Below are 22,915 nucleotides of genomic sequence, written 5' to 3'. Positions count from 1 at the left end.
AATCTTCTCGATGTACTTCTCTTGAGAAAGCCAAAGTTTTCCACTTGATCTGTCACGAGAAATATGCATCCCAAGGATCTGCTTTGCCGGTCCCAAATCCTTCATGGCAAAGGACTTGTTGAGCTCCTTCTTCAACTCTGTAATCTTGCTCATATCATGACCGACAAGCAACATATCATCCACATATAACAGTAAAATGATAAAATCACCATTCGAGAATTGTTTCACGAACACACAATGATCTGAAGTTGTCCGTGTGTAGCCATGGCTCAACATGAAAGAGTCAAACTTTTTATACCACTGCCGAGGTGCTTGCTTAAGCCCATACAAGCTCTTCCTCAGCCTGCACACCAAATGCTCCTTACCTTTAACTCGGAATCCTTCAGGCTGCTCCATATATATTTCTTCCTCCAAGTCACCATGCAGGAAAGCTGTTTTTACATCGAGCTGCTCGATCTCCAAGTTTAGACTAGCTGCCAGTGCGAGAACAACTCGGATCGATGACATCTTGACAACAGGCGAGAAGATCTCCTCGAAGTCAACTCCTTTCTTCTGGTTGAAACCTTTCACTACCAGTCGAGCTTTGTATCGAGGTCGCGAGTTCTCTGTCTTCAACCTGTAGACCCATTTGTTCTTCAATGCTCTCTTACCTTGCGGTAGCTTCACTAGGTCATACGTGTGATTTTCAGACAAGGAGTTCATCTCCTCATTCATCGCCTTCAACCAGTGCTCCTTGTACTCATGTGCCACAGCTTCATCATAGCACTCAGGTTCTCCCCCGTCAGTCAGTAGCACATATTCATGAGGCGGATATCTTGTAGATGATCGTCTTATTCTATCAGATTGTCTAGGTAGATCTGCAGGCTCTAACTGTAACTGCGAGCCTGTATCATCCGTAGTCACATCATCATCTACCTGAGGAATCTCACCCCCAGTCGTGGTTTCTTCATACTCACCAGGTACCTCTTCCATTGGATGCTCTACATCAACCGGTACAGGAATAGAGATCTCGTGAGGATTGCCTACACTGGCCTTCTCTAACTTTTGCAAATCCTCGATTGTCTGGTCCTCAAAGAAGACAACATCCCTGCTTCTGATGATCTTCTTGCTATCAGGGTCCCAAAGCCTGTACCCGAACTCTTCATGTGCATAACCCAAGAAGATGCACTGTTTTGCCTTGGCATCAAGTTTTGATCTTTCATCTCGAGGAATGTGAACAGATGCCCTGCACCCGAATACTCTGAGATGCTTGTATGATACTTTCTTGCCGGTCCACACCTGCTGGGGTACATCTCCATCAAGTGCAACTGACGGTGTAAGATTAATAAGATCAACCGCTGACCTCATTGCCTCGCCCCAGAAAGGCTTAGACAGTTTCGCTTGAGAAAGCATACAACGAACTCTCTCAACAATTGTGCGGTTCATCCTCTCTGCAAGCCCGTTCTGTTGTGGTGTCTTCGGTACCGTCTTCTCAAGTTTGATACCGTGAGTCCTGCAATAGTTCTCGAAAGGACCCCTATACTCACCACCATTATCAGCTCTGACACATTTCAGTTTCATGCCTGTTTCTCTTTCCACTGCTACATGGAAGTTCTTGAAAATCTCAGTCACCTGATCTTTAGTTCTCATAGGGTAAGCCCAAACTTTCCTGGTGTGATCATCTATAAATGTCACAAAATAGAGAGCACCACCAAGAGATCTATCCGACATAAAACAAACATCTGTATGCACAAGATCAAGTATATGATGGCATCTAGAGGGACGACTTCTAACAAAAGAAACTCTCCTCTGCTTACCGGCTAAACAGTGATCACAAGTGCTCAAGTGCATACCTTTAACGGGCAAAGACTGCTTTCTAGCAAGAATTTGAATACCTTTCTCGCTGATATGCCCAAGTCTCCTATGCCATAGCTCGATAGGATAATCCTCAGCAACATTAATTTGACCGGAATTGTGTCTGGCACGCAGCCTGTAGAGAGTGTCGGTCTTCTGACCTCGTGCCACAATCAACGAACCCTTGGAGAGCTTCCATCTCCCATTGCTGAATTCATTACTGTAGCCTTCATCATCAAGTTGACCCGTCGAGATTAGGTTAAGGCGAATTTCTGGAACATGCCTCACCTTCTTCAAAAACAACTTGCAGCCAAGCTCGGTCTCTAGACAGACATCACCAATACCGACAATCTTGCATGATTGTCCATTCCCCATTCTCACATAACCATAGTCCCCGGTAGTGTAAGATGAAAAGAAATCCCGATGAGGAGTGACATGAAACGAGGCACCTGTATCTGCAACCCAGGTAGAGTCCTGACATGTGAAATTCACATAAGCTTCATCACAAATGATGTAGGTCTCTCCATCACATGCCACTGCTGTAGTGCCTTCTTCCTTCTTGCTCTCACCGTTGCCATTCTGATTTTTCTTCAGAGCTCTACACTCCCTTTTGTAGTGTCCCTCTTTTCCACAGTGATAGCAAGTGACCACTTTCCTCGTCTTCGACTTTGATCTGCCCCTCGATTTGCCACGTGAGTTACTATGCTTGGAAGAGAAATTTCTGCTTTGACTTCTCCCCCGTTGTTCAGTAACCAAAGCTTCAGACTGAATGGAAATTCCCGTGCCTTTCCTTCTAGTCTCCTCATTAAATAAACTGTCTGTCACCGTAGCCAACGATAGCTTCCCGTTTGGCGCAGAATTGCTTAATGCAACCACAAGTGTGTCCCAATTATCCGGTAGAGTCCCTAAAAGTAGACAGGCCTGCAACTCATCGGGTAATATTATCTCCAGGTTCGTCAACTGGTTAATAATATCCTGGAAATTACTCATGTGAGCAGCCATATCACCTCCATCCTGGAAACGAAGATGAACCAGCTTCTTCACGAGGAATGCCTTATTTTGTGGTGTCTTCCTCGCATAGAGATTTGTCAATTTATCCCACAAAGCTTTCGCATTTGTCTCCTGAGCAACATGATGATAAATACTATTGTCTATCCACTGCCGAATTAAACCAATAGTCTTCCGATTTGTGCGTTCCCAAGCCTTGTCATCCTTATCTTTGGGTTTCGCGGAATCCCCTTCAATAGGATCGTACAAATCCCTGCAAAATAGAAGATCCTCCATCCGAGACTTCCATATAGAGTAGTTGGCTGCATTCAACTTGAACATGGATCCTGTAGACTCCTCCATCTCGAAAACACCGAAAAAAAACTCAAACTTCTCTAACCCGAAGCTCTGATACCACTTGTTGGGGTTAGGGATGTACTCAACCAAACAATAACGCAGCAATTAATCTTCCTCCCCTACTGGTGTAATCGAGATAGGAACTAATCAAATCAACCAACAAGCAGTAAAGTAAAACAACACCAAGAATTTTACGTGGAAAACCCCAATGTGGGGAAAAACCACGGGACCAACTCCGAATCAACGATCCACTATGAAGGTTATACAATGTCTTTCATCAAGGGTAAACCCTTGGATCACCAAACTCAAGAGAAACACTCTCTTGGATCACCCAAATACTAAATTCGTCACCCACACCGGGTGGTTCACAAAATCAGCTGAAACAGCACCTACAGAGCTCGAATAGAAATTCTGACCGTTCAGAAGTTAGCCCCACGTGTTGTGAAGCTGCTGTCAAAATTTCGTCCCAATCGGAGTTCGTTTGATGTCCCGATCGAGGTTTGATCTCCAGCTGCGCGCTGCCCCTGCTCTTCGAATTCTGCTGTCTGCTCTTCCCTGGTTTTGTGCTGCTATGCTGCTGCACTTCTGCCGCTCTACTCTAATCTGCAGCTGTTCTGCTGCTATTTATACCTCAGCTGATTTGCTGAAATAAAAACCCTAATAAAATGGGTTCTTGGGCTTATTAAGGCCCGATAAAAGCCCAATACAATTTGAGCCCAACTTCCTTCAAATTGGAGGGATACCCAACAAAACCTCGCCGAGGAGTCCGGCTATCACCGAGCAACTGAACCCGAAATAGCTCCCGGAGGACCGGACTTGCTATCACCTTATTGCGTGTGAACGAGGTGTCTCCCGTCTAAGTTTTCAACACGACGCGGTAATGACGACGATTAATGTAGAATGCGAAGCCGGCAAGTGCACCGAAGCCCTGAGAAATTAATTTAAGAAAATCCACACATGGTCTGAGGTATCCTATGGAAACAGCAGACCAATTGAATTAATTAGTCATCAGTGACCTAACGCAATCGTTTGAAGATAAACATTCAATCATCATCGTTATTATTATTGTTTTTTTTTTCCGTTTAAATTGATATTTCTTTACTTCTTCTCCCGCCCATTTGTCTCTGGTTTCCGCTCAGAAACCTATAATTATTTAATCAACGATTCAGTTTCTTAGGTTACTGTTGGATCCAATGTTTCTTCTGTTCTCTTACTGTCATTAACAACAATCATAATTTTATTATGAAAAAACATATTACGGATGCGGTACAATTGACAAATTACACTGTCAATCGGCTCACTTTATCCTCTATGTAAGATTTCAAGATTACTGAAAGTATTTCGTGGCCTATGTCCACCTCAAGTGAAAGTAATTTCAGTTAACATATTAAAAATAACTCATGATCTTATTGAAATAAATATTATAATTTTTACATAAATAAGAAATCGGTGCAACTCCCAACGAGATAAATATTATTATCACGTGGCTTATCACATGACCAACCTCTGCTAGATTATATATTCAAAGACACAATTCCACCAAGGTCATATGTGCAATGAGCCACGAAAAGGTCAGAGCTTCAAGTGTTACAGTCAAAGATAATCACATGATCCCACTGTCACCAGATCTTGAATTTATTCAATTTTTAGCCCAAACAAAAGGTCCTTATACACACACACACACACACACATATATATTCATGTATAACGTTTTACTCAAAAAACAGAAAAGCAAATGGGTATAAATATGAAAATATCAAGATCTAAAGTCATCCCTGTAATCACACTTTGCTCAGCTTTTCCAGAGTATTCAGTCTCACTGCTAAACAAGAGGGTTTCAAAGCACCGCCTTATGAGCCAGCAATGAAGGGCACCTGCTGCAGAGTTTTCACCGCATTCGCTGCAATCCTGCTGATCCTCTCCTCGTGGCCCTCAAAGTTCTGTGCGGACGCCCGGGTGCTGGCGTCGAGAGAGTCTTCCCTGTCGAACAGGAAGTCACCCTCTAGACTTCAGAATATGAGCACCGACGAGGAGGGGCTGCCGTTCAACAAGAGTGTCGAAGCAAGTTTCCAGAGGATACCCCGGTCAGGTTCCAATCCAATCCAGAATAAGTAGAGACTTCCTTAGCTGAAATGGCATATAAGTGACGGAAAAGATGAAGCCAAAGGAAAAAGAACGCAGCAGTAATAGTTTCTGCCGGCTTTTTTTTTTTTTTTTTTTTGCATTTGATACATTATAGTTACGTAGCCAAGAAAGAGTAGAATTCAGTTCTAGGGAGGAAATATGTAACTCAGTATCTCGTCTAATGAATCTCGATTTCTTCAGTTCAGTACCCCCAGTGCCCAATTCTTTCTCCGTAAATGTGAATATATGTCGATTTTCTCGCTCATTGGATGGACACTTTACATTTGGTCTTGGCTGAGCAAAGTAGACAAAATTGATAACAACAACAGCAAAATCCAGTTCTCTTTTCTTGAAGTCTTTGAGGAGTTATCGTTTCTGCTTCTTGCTTTTCCTCTTTGAGCCGTCGCCAACTTTTTCCCGGTGTCCCTTGAAACTTGACTTGCTCAAGAATGGTGTCCCAGAGTTCAAGCTTTGATCAATCTCTTTCCTCATCTGCTTCAAATTCGTAGCCTTTGATGTTTGCTTAGAGGTCTTCGCAACGAAAGAGTCGTCTTTACATTGCCTGGTCTCACCAGAGCCAAATATATCAAAGAACTCCTTGAAAGTCGATTGCTTCGATTCTTGCTTTTTCTTCCACTGCTCAGGCCTTGCAGCATATCTGAGGCAACGAGATGAAAATAGGTGCTGTCAAATGTAAAACTTTTGGTGAAAGATATACAGTAGACTCTTGAGAGATGGCCAGTACCATGAACCAATGTAACAGCCTCGTATGGCACCGGAAAATTTCGCAAGTTTTCCAATTGAAATTTTCTCCAATAAGATTTCAAGAACTAGCTCTTTTTTTTTTTTCCTTGGAAAACAGTACAATGAAGTACGAGAAAAAAGATTGCTCACCCATTAACATCAAGTTTCCGTGTGAGATGAGGGCCGTGTTTTGTCTTGGATAGCTCATTGCTCACAGCAGACAGCTCAGATACTATAGTCTCCTTCATCGAAAGGTTACTGACGGTGAAGCATTTTTCAACTATAAAAGAACCAGATGAATGCATCGAAATCTCTCCAAAATGTCCTTGTAACTTCACGATTAATTTGCGCTTTTGCTTCCAAGAAGCATTTGAATCTAGAAAAGCTTCGATCGCATGTGCCCCTGCAGCATCTCGAGCAGCTTCAAGTACTTGATTGGGTTCCATGGATGTTATACTTGTAACCAGAGGCAGTATGTACTCCTGCAGAAGAAACGAGAGAAATTTAATCGTAAAACACTAGAAATAGCAAAAAGATAGGAGGTATGCTGTAAAGCAATCATCTTACTGATTGCATCATAATGGCAAAAATTGAACCACCAATAACATCTCATAATAACGCGAAAGCAGATAAGATGTAAGCAGTTGGGCATACATTCCGATATTTGAAAACCGCTTGCAGTATGAGTGAGCCCATGACATGCATCTTAACACCACTCGGCCATTCCCATTTGGACGGGTCATGACTGCAAAAGTACCTCTCAAGGTATAGCATTCGGGGAACAATGCATGTTGGGGACTCATTTTCCGAGCATAAAGCAGCTGCAAGTGCCTGACTACACTGCAAAACAAGGAAAAGAACAAATGATAAGCACAATTCCAGAATTGATTACTCTTGCCTGGGCCCTGTTTAAAAGGGTTTCTCTATAGCTTGTCAATCACAATTGTCAATCGGTCTACACCCTTTGATGTTTTAACGGAACAATTACCAATTGACTGTTTTGATTATATCCTCTTTCAAGTAAGAAAACACCCTCAAAGAATGATTGATTGCAGTACTATCATTAACAGAAATGAGAACTCGTACATACGAGTCTTTTGGTATGACAACCTAAAGTAAGATATCGAGCACTTCTTTTTCTAAGGGATATATGGAATAAATATTAGATGCCCTTTGGCATAAATGTCTGCTGAAGTGAAAGGGACAGCATACCTTATGTTCATGTGTACTAAGTCTATGACTTGCAGCGATAAGAGAAGCAATCACTCCTGATCTTCCCATTGCCAAAAGATCCCCAAATTTAGTTCCAAGTTCCTCCCATATTATATCCATCTAACGGAGAGACATTAAAATATCATTATCAGAGAGGAATCATTTATAAAAGAAAATATAAAAAAGGGCTAACTGTACATCTAAATGCAATGACGAGAGATGGACAGAAAAAGAAATATATATTAACACATACTTGTTCTTTAGATCTTGCATTTGAAACCAATGCCTGTACCACAAAGCTTCCGCATTGATGAGATGCAATTTCATACAATGAATTTCTAAAAATTTTGTGGAACACTTCATCGTACAAGTCCTCAGGAGCTACTTCGAGAATGACCTGAAAATTTGCAGAAAACCATTAACAGTTAGAGGTGATTGATAGTACAACCCCGAAATGTCTACAATAGCATTATAAATCATGCAAAGGAGCTAAATGAAAAGATAATTATCATGCCTCGTCCATTTGTATTGTGGATGATCTAGTTACTTTGAATGAGAATAATACACCAAAGAAAAGCACACAATTGTGAGTGAATTTGTGCTAAGACATAGGAGGGAATCGAACGAGCAACTAGATTGAGGGAAACCGTAGTTAGTGGAAGGAGATTTAGGAAGATATATATCTCTTTTCTTGAGTTGGCATATACGCATAAACTAGCAAGAACTGAGTTCATGAAATAGTTCAACCAGAGAGAGATCTTCACTAAAAAGCCAAGCAAGAACTCCATAAGTGACGGCTCTGCAAAATGACATAGCAACACCATATGAAGAGATTGACTCTCTCATGATCGTTGGCAGATTAAGTATTGAGAAGAGTTGATTTCACTAATAATGAATAACACTCCAAGAAATTTGACTTCTTGGAAGCCATTTTTAGATATTTATGCATTTGTAGCCTCATAGTTTTTGGAATGAGAATATACTTTTATAGCACAACAAAGTTAACTGCAAGCAATGACAGAAAAAATCTTAGGAATAAATTGAAAATGGAATAAGGAAAGTATCAGAAGCATTAAAGGAGGGGCAGTTACTTCTATCAAATGGCTAGATGAAGTTTCTTTCACTAAATTAAGAATGTCTTGCACTACACCCATTTCTATGAAGTTCCCTTCCTTATTGTTTTCCTTGTTGCAACCAAGAATAATTGGTATGATCTTCAACAACTCTTCATCATCTCCTGCCAACAGTTTCAAAACAGTCTGCCAACACAAAAGCAAAAGAAAATCACGTTAACATAAATAAACCTCTAACAGAAAAAAGACCTGAAAACAAAGAATATGCATATCATAAAAAATACTCAGCCTTAACAGAACAGAAAGGACCTCTATCAAGATCAGAAAGGATAAAATTGGGAATTACTTTGTTTGTAGCCTCACATAAAGACTCTGCTAATCAATGATAAATCATGATTCAATGCAATATGTAGTGAGAAAAGGCCTGGTAGTGGTTGCTTTCTTAAGCAGTGTCCATATACTTTTACATATCCACATAAACATTTTCTTCTTTTGGAACAAACCAAAGAAAAATACACAAACGCCAATAGGGTAGTACAAGAAAAGAGAACATGCCTGAAGAACTAAACTTCCATACTGATCAACTTGCAAGGTATTAATGTCCATCTTGCTGCATTTCAGCATCTTTGATATAAGAAATTTCAGTAAATGTGGAAATTCCTTCCCATGGGTCTGCATATGATTCAGATCTGCCCGAGATGCCCTGAGATTCAACCTCTCCGCCAGAATTGCAGATGATTTCGTCCCATGAGATTCTGGAGAATCTAATGATACTCCTTTGCAGAGACACAGAAGTCTCCGAAGAACATGTGAACTGTAGCAGTTGCACATTATATCGACAGGATTTGCAATAATTACCTGAAACGAAACGAGAAAAATTAACTGCAGACCATTTTCCATTAACTTCTGTAAATTGACAAAAAGATATTCTCAACGGACATTTACTACTGACTAGAGAGGCAGGCTACCAGAAAAATCTTTCTGTTGTTGCAAATAACTCTTGTTTATAAATATTCCACATCACTTGTCCCTACAGAAAAAAAATTTGCCTCTTCTGTGAACACAACACAATCATTGAGCATAAACATTTCTTTCTGCAAATGCACAGGGATGGTACTAGGAAGAGTCCGAGAAGGGAAATTGCTCCCTCCATCTTCACATGCTCTTTTAATAACATTTTATTGAAACCTCTCATGCTTTCTCTAATTTGGTTAATATTTCTTAGATTTTTTATCATAGACAAACACGATATACTAACAAAAAATTCACCCCTCTAAACACAACTCCACTAATTCAGAATCCTTGTTTCACTGCAGATCTGGCATACAGAACTGAAAACTGAGAACATCTTCATTGACATGATTTAATAGGTACCTCGCATATCAACCTTATGGTCTCTTCGATGGTAGAATAGGTTTCTTCATCCTCAAGATGCACTGCTAAAGACTTGAGAGCTGTCTCGGCCACATGAGATCCAGACCTGTCCATCGATATGAAGGGAAATACCTTCGCAGAACTCTTCAAGAACCCACATAGGCTGTGCACATCACAAGCCTCAAGGAGAGTTTGTACTGTGTAGCTGAAGATGTAATCAGTTGTAAGTTCATATTCTTTTCCCCTAGTTTCCTCGAGAGCATTACCGCATATCACTGACCTCTCCTCTAGTTCAACTGAATTACTTTCAAAAAGATTCGCAATTTCAGTAAAATATTTTGCTGTTTCTGGGTCAACCTGCTTCCTGGAAGGACCAACCAAACTATTAGTATGCAACTCTTGGCTTGCCACTTGTAGTGAGCAAAGGTAATCTGTTCTGAATTTTTCTTTTCAATGTAAAAAATACAGCAAAAAATTCAGGAAGTATTTTTCAGCGAATAGTTTGTCGTGCTCTTCTGGGCAGAAGAGTAGTATCAATTATCAGATCAGTTTTTCCGGTTTCTCTCATTGAAAGATGGCTCATAGGAAACTAATAACCATTTCATCAGCGAAAAAAGTGGACTCCTATACAGCATTAGCTGCGCAGGAACTGCAATAACCCAGTTGGAAATCATGTGAGAGACAATTCACCTGATAATAGACGGCTGTGATATTGAAACATCTTCCTGTTTCATAGGTTTGTGAGATTTGGCACCTCCACGGCCAGAAGCATTTTTCTCAAACGTGTCCTTGTCAATCCCATAACCCTTTTTCTGATCCTTCCTGCCTAGTCCCTTTTTCCACTTGCCATGCTTACGCAACTTATCTTCCTCACCCATCAAGCTGTCCTCAACAAAACTATTGATTCTCCGACTTCTAGATGGTAAAGCCTTTGAACCAACGGAAACCATGCAAACCTTAATAGTCTTCTACTGCAAAAATGAATCATCTTTATCAACAGAAAGAAAGAAGCAAATTATCAAAAAGCAAAGAACTAATAATTCAAAGACAAATGACAGTGTCATATGAAGCACGGTGTACCATTCCCCCCATGTCAGCCAGGCTCGACACATACAGTCATAGCCAGTATAACATATAAAGAGAGAGACCAGCTGAATTGGCAGACAACTCCATACCACAATTTCTGCCCCAATACCGCGTTAAAGGAATAACCATTTTCCTGTATCGAAAATGTATTTCAATCATGGTTTTAAGAACCCGCAAGTCCTACTTATAAATGTGAACAAATATCAGCAAATATCTTTGAAATGTGAAGACCCAACTGGGGGTTCAAATAGATTTAATAGTTAGAGGAGTTGGAAAATTTCAGCTGCTCAAAGCTTTTCTCATTGCAATTTCCACTCTCAAGTAAAAGAATTTTAGCAAATTTACAGAAAGCGACTTCATGAATCAGCACACCCCAGCAAGCCTACTGTAAGATTGCGAAGAAATTTCAGTGATTTTTAGCAAATTACAGTACTTTAGCAGATGGAGTATAAACAACTAACACCTCGAACAAGCCTACTGTAAAATTATAGCATCAAACCAAAAAATTGCAACTCAATCACAGTATCAAGCTTCATGAATCAGAAGACCCGCAATAGCCATTGCTCCAAGAGGAAAAAAAAATCCCCTTCAAACCATCATCACGCATTAAAAACGTGCATTGAATGGGGAAAAACCTTTCAAGCAGATAATCACATTCAAAACAAGATTGGGCAGGAATCGGTCTTGGCCAGGAGGCTGCGGAGGCCGGAGATGGGCAGGAAGCTGATTCTTTCCATACAACAGTCTGTTTCTCAAGTTAACTTCAATATACAGAGAATCCCACCGGATATTTGCAATCAAACATATACATAGAGAGAGAGGGGAGAGAGGGAGTGGCTGACCTCGCCGGAATTAGTTCGGACAATCGTCGACGTCGCCCGGAGAGGAGAACTGACCGTCGTTGATAAACCCCCTAGTAGGGTTTTATCAGTTTCGAAGGAGATGATTCTGATTAATTTCAATTCTCCCCTCAAAATTTGCTTGTTGTATCAATCTAGACCCTCTACTTTTGGTTTGTTTTCTTTTAGCTCCTGAAGTTTTCGAGCTGCCTTCGGTCAACATTACTAGTCCTATTGCTTGGTTAAAGCCCATATCAAGACATCGACAGCTTCGGTTCTGGCTGTAATGGCCCAGAGTAAAAGCTGGCAAGTCCTTAACGGTGAATTCCACCACTACTTGAAACCAAGTTTAGAGTGTAATAGTTAAAACTATACACGTCATTTTTGAGAGATTATTTTTCTTCCATGTCACCCCGAGAAATATATTTCCGACTACCGTATTGTTTTGAAAAATGACACCAAATGCAATAAATGCTTAAAAATAACATTCGAGAACTTGTCTTATTTGTCTTGAAAATCATATTCTGAGATTATCCCTTTGCAGACCCCATAGGAAGCCTCTCCTCGCCTAAAAGTGGACGGGAGAAGCAATAATAAACCGGTAAAAATCTAATTTGGAAGATACATATATATATATATATATATATATAATTAGAAATTGAGAAGGTACCACGCCAATCAAATCTCTACGTGTGAAAACACACCATTGAGATTTACATTTTTTTATATAGAAGTAATAGATAGATTATCATATCAGTTAATTAAAATTTTCCTTTCTTTTTCTTCACTTCTATATCTTCACTAATTTAAGACAATTTAAAAAATAGACCATTGAGATTTACATTTTTTATATAGAAGTAATAGATAGATTATCATATCAGCTAATTAAATTTTTCCTTTCTTTTTCTTTACTTCTACATCTTCACTAATTTAAGACAATTTAAAAAATAGAGCATTCTATTTAATTAAAATAAGTCAAATTATATTAATTTATTAGTATGTTTCTTTACAATATTACTATCTCTCATTTCTCAAAAGAAAATATAAATTTTGATTGAAAATCTTTTTTGAGATCGAGACATTGCGCGGAAACCTTCCTAGTCTTTCCTAGTCTTTTATTAAAACTCAAAGATAGTTTTGTTGGCGTTTGAATGTGGCACTTTTTTAGCCCCAAACATCATATTTTTTTAATGTCAATCGTCATGAGTTGCTTAATTAATGGAGAGAAAAAAGGTTCAAAGGAATTGGTGACTTTTGGAAGTTGAGTGTTGAAACCTCGATCACAATTCTGTAAACGGAGGCTCTTAATTTTGAACACAATTCTATGTTCCCATGAAGTGCAATCTAATAAGGGCCAAAGAGGGGAAAAAAAAAGTAATAAGAAGAATAGCACCAATAGCAAGACCGTTTAAACAATTAATGCAAATGTGACGGGGGGGGGGGGGGGGGGGGACTCTATGGCATCAGCAGGCATCGAGAGATTGGCATCGCATGGCAAAGAAGGCTATGGGGGTTGGTACAAAGAGAAAGAGAAATTGGTTTCGGTTCAATTATCACAGATAGAAGGGGGCAAGAAGGTTTAGCATAGGACGAAGACGAAATGGTAATTTTAAACGCTATGGAAGCTTACGAAATGAATTAATGAAAATACATGACTCGTTATGTAAAAAGGTGGCTAAGTTATTCGAAGGTTAAAAGCGGAATTACAACATGCGGAGAAACAGTTCATTGAGCTTCGTACTTTTATATTAGTGATAGATTAGAAAGATCAGTGAAAAATAAATAAATAAATAAATAGAATTTAGAAAAACAAAAATCTGCTAGTTTTTTCATTTTTTGCTAACTTATTTAATTGATCTTGTTAAAAAGAAGCACATTCACTTTTTTATGTGCAACCAGATATGAAAGATGCACTTTCGCTCCTATATTAAGATTCGACAAAATAAAAATTGGGGCAATTTTTCCAAAAAAATGTTATTTTGAGGCCTTTCCATGTATTTTTTCTTATATACATTGTAAGGAACAAAATTAGAAATGTGCAAACAATGCGAGGTCTTCAGGTGATTCGACGCATACGCGAATTAAGTAAGGGCTCGAATTCAAGTATCGTGATTAATAGAGGTTTATCTTGTAGTCGGTCAACTAGACTTGAACTGATTAATCACGATCCATTGAACTTTCAAATATCAAGGTGGAGACTAAAAACTAGAAAATGTTAATAAATAAATAAATAGTATATATTATGATTTAAAAAAGCTTTTGAGTAATGAAATTTGCATATTCTTTTTTTATGTGCCACCCTGATATGAATGATGATGCACTTTAGCTCCTCCAATATTAAGCTTTGAAATTAAAATTAGGGGCTAATTTGAAGAAAACATTATTTTGAGATCCTTTCTTGAAATTTTTAAAAGAATTCCAAATTGTAAGTAAATAAATTCAAGTATCATGAGTGGAGAAAATTTATAATTGGGCAGTTTTATCCTTTAGTGGGCCCAACTTGACTCAAAGTAAATTAGTGGGGACTCATTGAGACTTCCAAATATCAAAGTGTAGATTAGAAAAAAAAATTTAGAAAATTAAATGAACAAATAATATTATTTTAATAGTTAAATTAAAAAAAAAAGTAATTAAGAGTATAAAAACTGCTATAACCAGTTTTAATTGTTAATTGAAGAAAATTTATAATTGGATAACTTTTATTCTTTAGTGGGTCCAACTTAATACGAACTAAATTAGTGAGGATTCATTGAGACTTCTGAATATTAAAGTGTAGATCGGAAAAAAATTTAAAGAATTAAATGAACAAATAATATTAGTTTAATAGTTAAATTTTAAAAAGTAATTGAGAGATTGTTTAGTATAATATAATATAATATAAATATCTGAAATGATTTCACCCCAAAATTAAATATCTGAAAGGAAGAAATTAAAGAATGGAGCAGAGCATAGAGTCAGACTGGATCGAAGAACGAAGAGGCGCAATTATCGGGTCCGCGTGGGCGGGGGTTGGAGACTCAGCTGTCTATCAGTTTCAATACAATAATAACTAGACTTGGGTGCGTTGCGCGGGTGCTTATGATTTTTTCTGTTAACTTTTTGAAAATAAATAAATAAAATTTTTATGTTTTTATGAGTTATTATGTTTATGCTTATATGTAGTATTATATATTAGTAGATATAACACTGATCGAAAGTATAGATTTATTATTATTATTATATATTACTCTTTTTTTAATAGAAGGTTTTAAATTAATCTGTATTTGTATAGATGGTTCTATTTATTTTTCTTATAAATTTATTCAGGAACAATATAAAATATAATGTTAAATCCAAGACAACTTTTTCATATGAATAGTAATATTAAGTACCACATATTTCGCTTATCGATATAATAAAAATAAGCCAATTTGTACATAGTAAAAGGAGTTACATATTTGCAACTCTTATCTTAAAAGTTTCTTATCCATATAACATATTGTACATATGATATATTTGTCATTTGCAGGGGCCCAAAAGGAAGAGCCCATGATTCGATCCCTCTCTCGACACCATTCAGCCCCTTGGCGTTATTTTTTTAAGGTTTAATTATTTTATTTTATTTTATTTTCTCAATTTTCTTTTACTTTTTAAATAATTTTAATTTACAATCACTGATAAATTATTATACAGGCAAAATTAATGGCGTCAAGTCTACATTAAAAATGTCTTTTTTTCAAAAGTAAAATATAAAAAGGCATAATAAAAATAAGAAAAAGTTGGATGGAAAGTTTTGAAGACAAAATAATAGACACAACTAATCATGTTTTTACCACTACAATACTAATAAACTTATGTTCATCTCTAACATTATTTAATTTGTTTATTAATTACTTTCGATGGGTTAATAAATTAAAAAAGATGAATGAAAAGACACAAAATCAAGAGTTGAGGAATTGCTAAAAAATCCTACGTTCCAGACTCATATCACACGAACGAAGACTTCTTGTCGCACAAGCTCAAGAAGTTTACTTTAAATACCTATAACAAATACATCACATGGCCCTCCGGTTCCTGCCTCTCAATCTCGCACACTGTTCTGATAGATTGATTTCTAAACGTTTACTGCTTGTTTGGATCGCAGATAAAAAAGAATTATAAAAAAGTACATTATAAAGTATTATTGTTTAAATTTATATAATATTTTCATAATTCACTCTTTCGTAACTGTTTGTAATTCATGATTTAAAAATGATAATGTGGATCAATAATGCGTTATGAAGCATTATTATATTAATTTATAGATTATGAATTCCCCATTCCTTTATTTAGTTTTGTTATTTCTATTATTTAGTTATGGATCATAAGCCCCTTTATAATTAAAAAGAAAAAGAAAGAGGAAAGGAAACATTCAGCTTATCTTGTTGCATTTTAATGAGAAATATTAGAAAAAGTACAAACCGATAATAATATGTTTTATTTGTCCAATCCAAACAAGTCAAATATCTCTGCGTTTAATGCAATAATAATCTTTATATACATATATATATATGAAACGGTTAGATTTAGTCCGTTCATATTTTAATTTTGGGATAAACTGAAGAATTATTTTAAAAGAAAATAAATATTATAATTTTCAGTCTGAACCATGGTATTTGGAAATCTAATTGAACCCCGACTAATTCAGTCAAACCGAGTCAGCTCATTAAGGGATAAAACTCTCATAGCGTAGATTTTTTGCATTCGCAAGGATTCAAACCCGAGATCTTACTTAAGCGAAATAAACGCCGAACTACTTGAACCAACTCAGGTTGGTAAAGAATTATTATTTTGGTTCTCCAAAATAGCATCCAGCAACAAATATCTCAACTTAGAATTTTGGACAATCTTTTATCTCTTTTTGTGGTTTACCCAAAGATGGGAAGCTTAATTATGACTCTCTAGACAAGGATTGGTTAGGAATTAGGTGCCAAACGGTGGAAAAACAGAGTCCCAGTTTGTATTTTTTTAATAGTTAAAAAAAATACTGCTTGCCCATTCCTATGCTTCCTAATCCGTACTTTTTTTTTGGTTTTATTTTTTCACCACACTATATGGAGAAATTTAACGAATGTCGACCAATGTGATCTATTGATTATTAAGGAATAAAATTCTTTCACTTGTGAATTTTTTTCATTAACGGGACTTGAATCCGAAATCTTAATTAAGAAAAAGAGGTGTTAAATTACCCGAGTCAATCCATATTATTATTAATTCTCGTTCTTTTGCACGATCATATGCAGACCATTTTTTTTATAAGTACATATGCACACCATTGAGTATGTCTTACACCATCTCTAGTTACTAATTAGATGAGGAATTAGAATAATGTTCCTTTTTGGCCGTTATTCTCGTACCTCGAGTAAATTAACTTTTTAAATTACGGGCAGATTGGACTGTCTTTTATTTTACCTAAAAGTAATCACTCGCAGCTCAAATAATGTTATCGCAGCACGATACAGTGATCCTTTTTTGCAATAGTAAGTGCGGATATATCGTAACACGGATTAATATTGCTAATGTTGTAAGTTATATCAGTCCAGTTACTACGTTTTTCGGCATGCAATTTCGTATAAACAGAACATTATATGTCCAACTGCAAACATCTCTTGAAACTGAAGTAACCAACAAAGGAACACAAGACTCGGTCACTGTAATTAAGAAATTAAGCTCTCCAATAATAGTGCTTGCCAGCAGATTAATTAAATCGGATTAATCAGTGATTAAGATAATTTAAACAAAGTCAAGATTGAAACATTAGCCATGTTCCCTGAAATTGGTAAGGCGACATTTGGTGGTTTAGGGCCGTGGGTTTCTGTTCTCACCGCGTGGACTGCCAATTTTAATTTATTGAAAATTTAGGTTCATGCAATGTAATTAATAATTATTCAATTTTTTTTTCTTTTTTTTTTGGTATTGGTGTTCAGGAATTCTAGGGGCCATGACGACACTTGGAGCTTAATGTACAGCTGGATCTTTCTGTGTTTTGTCCTCCATGTCCTTCGCGAAAGAGAAATCATCACTTTCTAGTAATAAAACCGTGTATATAATACCATTACCATGATATAGAGATATCTCTCTGCTGTCAGGGTCCATAGAGTTTGACCTAATTTCTCTTAATCCCTCTGTCAATTCGATTTTGGATGAACCATCCTATGGTTACTATTCAAATCCTCGGAGAGCCATTCAATTCGATGCCGAATGGCTCTTGGAGGAGCTTAGCCGAGTACGTACGGTTAACAACTTTAATAACTTTATTTATAGAGAAAGTTACTAGACGAACATATGCGATGGGCTCCTTGTACTTTGGGCTGTAAGATCACCGGGTAACTAATGGTCTTATCGTATGGAAGGAGCGCACTTAAAGTATTAATTATGTGGTTAATTAATCCACGTCCATGTATTTTCTTGGAAAATAAAATAAACCAATGTTTTTCTCTAAGAATGAAATCAAGTTTTCAAAAATAGCAAGTTATGATACAGTTAATAATGCATTGTCAGATTGGATTTTACGCGACATATAGGGGGTCAACGATCTATGGAGACCTGTGATATCGATATCTAAATAACTTTGGGAACATCTCGTAACTTTTCAAAAAATTTAAGGGAAAAAATAAGGATATATTACACCATAGATATTTTTAAATCTATTTTAATGTCGATTTTTTATCTGAGGTATCTCAACGTTACTAATTTAATGTCACAATTTAGTTTCAGGGGATAGTTGGTGAAATAAAAATAATAACATTGTAATACTTCCAATAAAAAAATAATACTATGATAAATTTAAAAATATCTGTTAATATTAGGTGGTAATAAATTAAAAAATAAATCAGGAAAAAAGAAGCATTGGAGAAAGAGAATCAATCCCCGTCTTTCCAACACGTTTCCTCATATAAAATGACAACCAACCCTCGCTTCCCCTTCCACATTAAACATCTCATCACTTTCCCGCAGACACCCATAGCAGAAACGCACTTACAACTATGGACACATTCAAGTCCTTCAAGGGCTACGGCAAGGTCGACGAGGCCAACGAGCAGGCCTTCCGGAAGAAGACCCGTCGGCGCCTCATCATCGCCGGAGTGTCATTCGTTGTCCTCCTGCTGATCATTGCTGGGGCTATCGCAGGCACGATCATCAGCAAGCGCAGCTCCGGTTCCAAGAGCTCGGCCTCAGCGCCGCCTGCCACGGAGGTGACCCCGGCGACCTCGCTCAAGGCCGTATGCAGCGTGACTGAGTACCCCGACTCGTGCTTCTCTAGCATCTCGTCCTACGAGACCGCCAACACGACCGACCCCAAGCAGCTCTTCAAGCTCTCCCTCCAGGTATGTTTGTATACTAAAAGTATGAAATATCGAACCTGCCCTATATGTGTGACACAATTGTTGTTAACTCTAGGACCTCGAAGTTGGGTCAGATCGATCGGGCATCTTGTCTTAATTAACTAGGACTAGGAAAAATCGTCTATCTTATCACCGGACTCGGTCCTCGCGTAGAATCCTTGCAGCACAATAACAGGGAACATGTACAATTCCATGATTAGACTTGGTTATGGGTGTGTCCGGATTAAAAGTGCCAAATTATTAGTTGTAATCCATTTAAAAGCTTAAATTGATAAGTTATAGGTTTATTGTCGAATGTTTGACATTCGTGAGCAATTAGATTAATCGTGTATCCCAGCCTGCTCATAGAAGTTAATCGAGTTAACATGAAATGCCATGCTTTTGCACTAATCAGGTTGCGGTCCGGGAGGTCGAGAATTTCGCTAATTACGTGAGCACAGCAGCGGCCAAGATCAACAGTGACAACCAGACCAAGGCAGCAGTGGAGGTGTGTGGGGCCGTGATCGACGACGCCGCGAGCCAGCTCAATGACTCGGTGTCCCTGATGGATGCGAAATCAGGCGAGAGCCTGTCCACCGCTAAGATCAGCGACATGAGGACTTGGCTCAGCTCGACCATTACCAATCTCGACACTTGCTTGGACTCGCTCGAGGTATGTACTGAGTCGACAGAGTTGCCATCAGATTGATTCCTGATCAGTTGATCACTCTTTCGATTGAGATGTCATCATTGTGCCTATTTCATCAGGAAATGAACTCGACATTGCTCGGTGAGTTCAAGGCTCGGGTTGAGAACTCGACCGAGTTCACGAGCAACAGCCTGGCCATTGTCACCAAGATCCTGAACGTGCTTTCCAACCTGAACATCCCGATTCACCGGAAGCTCCTTGGGTCTGGGGACTTCCCTGCCTGGGTCCGGCCGGCGGACAGGCGGCTCCTCCAGGACGACGCAGCCTTCACACCGAACGTGACGGTGGCAAAGGATGGGTCCGGGGACTGCCTCACTATCAAGGAAGCGGTCGACAAGGTCCCTAAGAAGAGCACTTCAAGGTTCATTATACACGTGAAGGCAGGGAAATATGTGGAGAACGTGGTCATGGACAAGAACAAATGGAACGTGATGATGTATGGTGACGGGAAGGACAAGAGCATTGTGTCGGGGAGCTTGAACTTCGTCGACGGGACCCCGACATTCTCAACAGCGACATTCGGTAAGTACAGCTACACGATTTATTATTAGCCGTACACCAATCAACCCGTCAATCGGGCAAACATTACTTAATGGCTAAGCTATTTGGTGATTGAGTGGTCCCGATATCGATTGGATCCCATTTTGATGAAACTCTTCTCATAAGTGGAGTGGGCATTTGGCCTTTTCCAGTTGATGAATGATTATGTGACAAGTGTGAACAAGAGGAGGCCCACGTGGGCCCACTAAAATCAGAGATCAGCGGACCACATGGGATCATACAAATGTCCTTGTCCAGTTGCGGGTTCGATGAAATTATACACTCATCGAACTTGACTTTCAGAATATGTCTAGTCAACAAATTTTTACGTCACCTTTGAATTTCCATTTCAAATTTAGAAAAATAAAAACATGTTTTTTTAAATGGAAAAAAGGGATTTTATTCAATTTTTGGTGGGACTTTTATGCAAAATTCAGATAAAATATAAATATGTGAAATTGTTTGGTCTTTTTGTGGGAAAAGTGGCCTAGCTTGCATGTGCATTCCCTGAACAGGATTATGTACAATCATCTGTCCATTTTGTGGTCCGTCTTAGATATGACACATTTTATTAATTGATAACCAAAACGAGATTTGTTTAAACCGTTAAAATATACACAAAAGTCAAAAAACAAATCTTCTTTTGAGTTAATATGAATAAAAATATGGAGTATTATATATCTTCTTACACATCAATCTAAAAATCCTCTTAAATCAAAATTCTACTTATGATGGCATGAATTGTAACTCATTCAATCTGCAAGAACTATTTAATAGATGTGAGTGGAATTTTGAATTAAGAGAATTTTTAGAGACATCAATTGGAAGAATTTAACTTGTTATAGAAATAGTAAGTAAATTTGATGATTAATTAGTTAAATATTATATGAGAGACTTTTTAAAAGTTGGTGCTCAAAAGACATTATTATCTATCATCGGAAGCTTTTCTCCTTTTTATAATAGAACAAATTAAAGTCACGATATGATTATTTCACGGTTCTTTTTCTGATTATGATTAGCTTTTTACTTAAAGACGAAGCTTATGAATGTTTTATGAGTTTTTAATTCAACATAAGCAACACCTTTTACAAATCTTTTGGGTCGAGGCTATTTCGACATTTTCATATGCTACAGTCAATTGTTGCCGTTTGCGATTGAAATTATATTTATTTCACTTAATTATTCTTTTGGTTGAAAGATTGTATCAAGTTCGAGTCAAAAACATCGGAAAAATAGACACTGCTCTTTGACCCGTGATTTTGGATTTTTAATAAATAAACTTTATGAATAAAAAAAAGTTTGAAATAAAGGCTTTAAAATGAAAAAAGAAAAAGAGAAAAAAGATAGAAATTTGAAAAATTAAAGATCGACATAGGTGTGAAAGGCACATGGTCATTCTGCTTGATCTGCAGCGATTGTCGTCTAACCCACAAAACCCGCATTGAATTATGTGTTCCCCACTAGCATTTGTCCCCTCATCAATACTATCTGTATCCGATGATTAAATTTTTTTTTGTTACCAAAATTTTTTTTAAAAAAGAATGAATATGTCTACATTCATTGAGCAGGGCTAGTTGTGCTGGTAATTATGATTTCTTGGTCATAATTGTGCTAATTTCCTCTTTTATAGGGGGGAAAAAAGCCATAGAAATGTAGATTTTTTACATATTTCAGTGTCTGATCGGAATTAATTTTAGTTAATAGATTGAAAATGGTTCGTGCTCTATAGAAATTAGCATTTGTGTTTATCCTTAAAACTTGTGGATTCTGTGTTTAATAAGTACAATTTATGGGTTCATTCAGCTGTGGCGGGTAAAGGCTTCATTGTAAGGGATATGGGGTTCATTAACACGGCAGGTGCGGAGAAGCACCAGGCGGTGGCATTCCGTTCGGGATCCGACATGTCGGTGATGTACCGGTGCTCATTTGATGCGTTCCAGGACACACTTTACGCCCATTCAAATCGACAGTTCTACCGGGACTGCGACGTCACCGGCACAATCGACTTTGTGTTCGGAAACTCTGCTTCGGTGTTCCAGAACTGCAAGATCATGCCTCGCCAGCCCATGGCCAACCAGTTCAACACCATCACAGCCCAGGGCAAGAAGGACCCAAACCAGAACACCGGCATCTCGATCCAGAAATGCACGATCTCCGTCAACGGCAATGTGACGGCCCCAACCTATCTTGGCAGGCCTTGGAAGGTCTACTCCACCACTGTGATCATGCAGTCCACCATTGGGACGTTCCTACACCCTAGGGGGTGGATGGAGTGGGTCCGTGGGGTGGACCCGCCGGGGACGATCAACTATGGGGAGTACCTAAACACCGGACCTGGGGCAAGCACAGCCCAGCGGGTTACATGGGCTGGGTATAAGCCTGCCCTTACAGCGAGCGAGGCTGCAAAATTTACGGTCGAGCAATTTATTGAGGGAAGCAACTGGCTGCCGCAAGCTAGCGTGACCTTCGACTCGACTTTATGATTTGTGCATTGACATTGAGATTAATTAGTTAGAATGTATTTGCAATTCGTTAAATAGGACGAAAAAGAAGAAGTAAAAAGAGAGTCTGTACTAATTATTTTGCTAAAAATGTATTCCCTTATCGCTTGGACGATAGAGTACTCAACCGATGAAGTTTTTCAGCGTTGTATAGATTTACATTGCATTACCTATTGCAAAATCAATTTTGTCA

At 38.1% G+C, this 22,915-nt stretch overlaps 2 protein-coding genes across 3 annotated transcripts; one reads left to right on the top strand and one right to left on the bottom strand.

Annotated features, from left to right (window-relative positions):
* Positions 1-4,893: 4,893 nt before the first annotated feature.
* LOC116200710 (pumilio homolog 23) lies at positions 4,894-11,732 on the bottom strand. Of its 2 annotated transcripts, XM_031531566.1 has the most exons (11): positions 11,633-11,732; positions 10,785-10,923; positions 10,395-10,675; positions 9,705-10,068; positions 8,886-9,188; positions 8,349-8,516; positions 7,511-7,654; positions 7,258-7,377; positions 6,700-6,885; positions 6,196-6,527; positions 4,894-5,959 (listed from the first exon to the last, which is right to left on the bottom strand). In XM_031531566.1, exons 3-11 carry the CDS (start codon positions 10,652-10,654, stop codon positions 5,668-5,670), a joined length of 2,169 nt encoding a protein of 722 aa, XP_031387426.1. In that variant the 5' UTR covers positions 10,655-10,675; positions 10,785-10,923; positions 11,633-11,732; the 3' UTR covers positions 4,894-5,667. The 2 variants fall into 2 exon arrangements, with proteins under 2 accessions (XP_031387426.1, XP_031387425.1); XM_031531565.1 differs by lacking the exon at positions 10,785-10,923 and having other exon boundaries at positions 11,633-11,729.
* Positions 11,733-18,563: 6,831 nt separating this feature from the next.
* LOC116200206 (pectinesterase 3) lies at positions 18,564-22,891 on the top strand. Its single transcript, XM_031530992.1, has 4 exons — positions 18,564-18,975; positions 19,388-19,645; positions 19,741-20,203; positions 22,025-22,891. The coding sequence occupies exons 1-4, from the start codon at positions 18,634-18,636 to the stop codon at positions 22,702-22,704; spliced, it is 1,743 nt and encodes a 580-aa protein (XP_031386852.1). The 5' UTR covers positions 18,564-18,633; the 3' UTR covers positions 22,705-22,891.
* Positions 22,892-22,915: the final 24 nt, after the last annotated feature.

Source organism: Punica granatum, chromosome 3, assembly GCF_007655135.1.
Source record: "Punica granatum isolate Tunisia-2019 chromosome 3, ASM765513v2, whole genome shotgun sequence".
Lineage (NCBI taxonomy): Eukaryota > Viridiplantae > Streptophyta > Magnoliopsida > Myrtales > Lythraceae > Punica > Punica granatum.
Note: the sequence above shows the minus strand (reverse complement) of the source record. Positions and strands in the feature narration are given on the sequence as shown.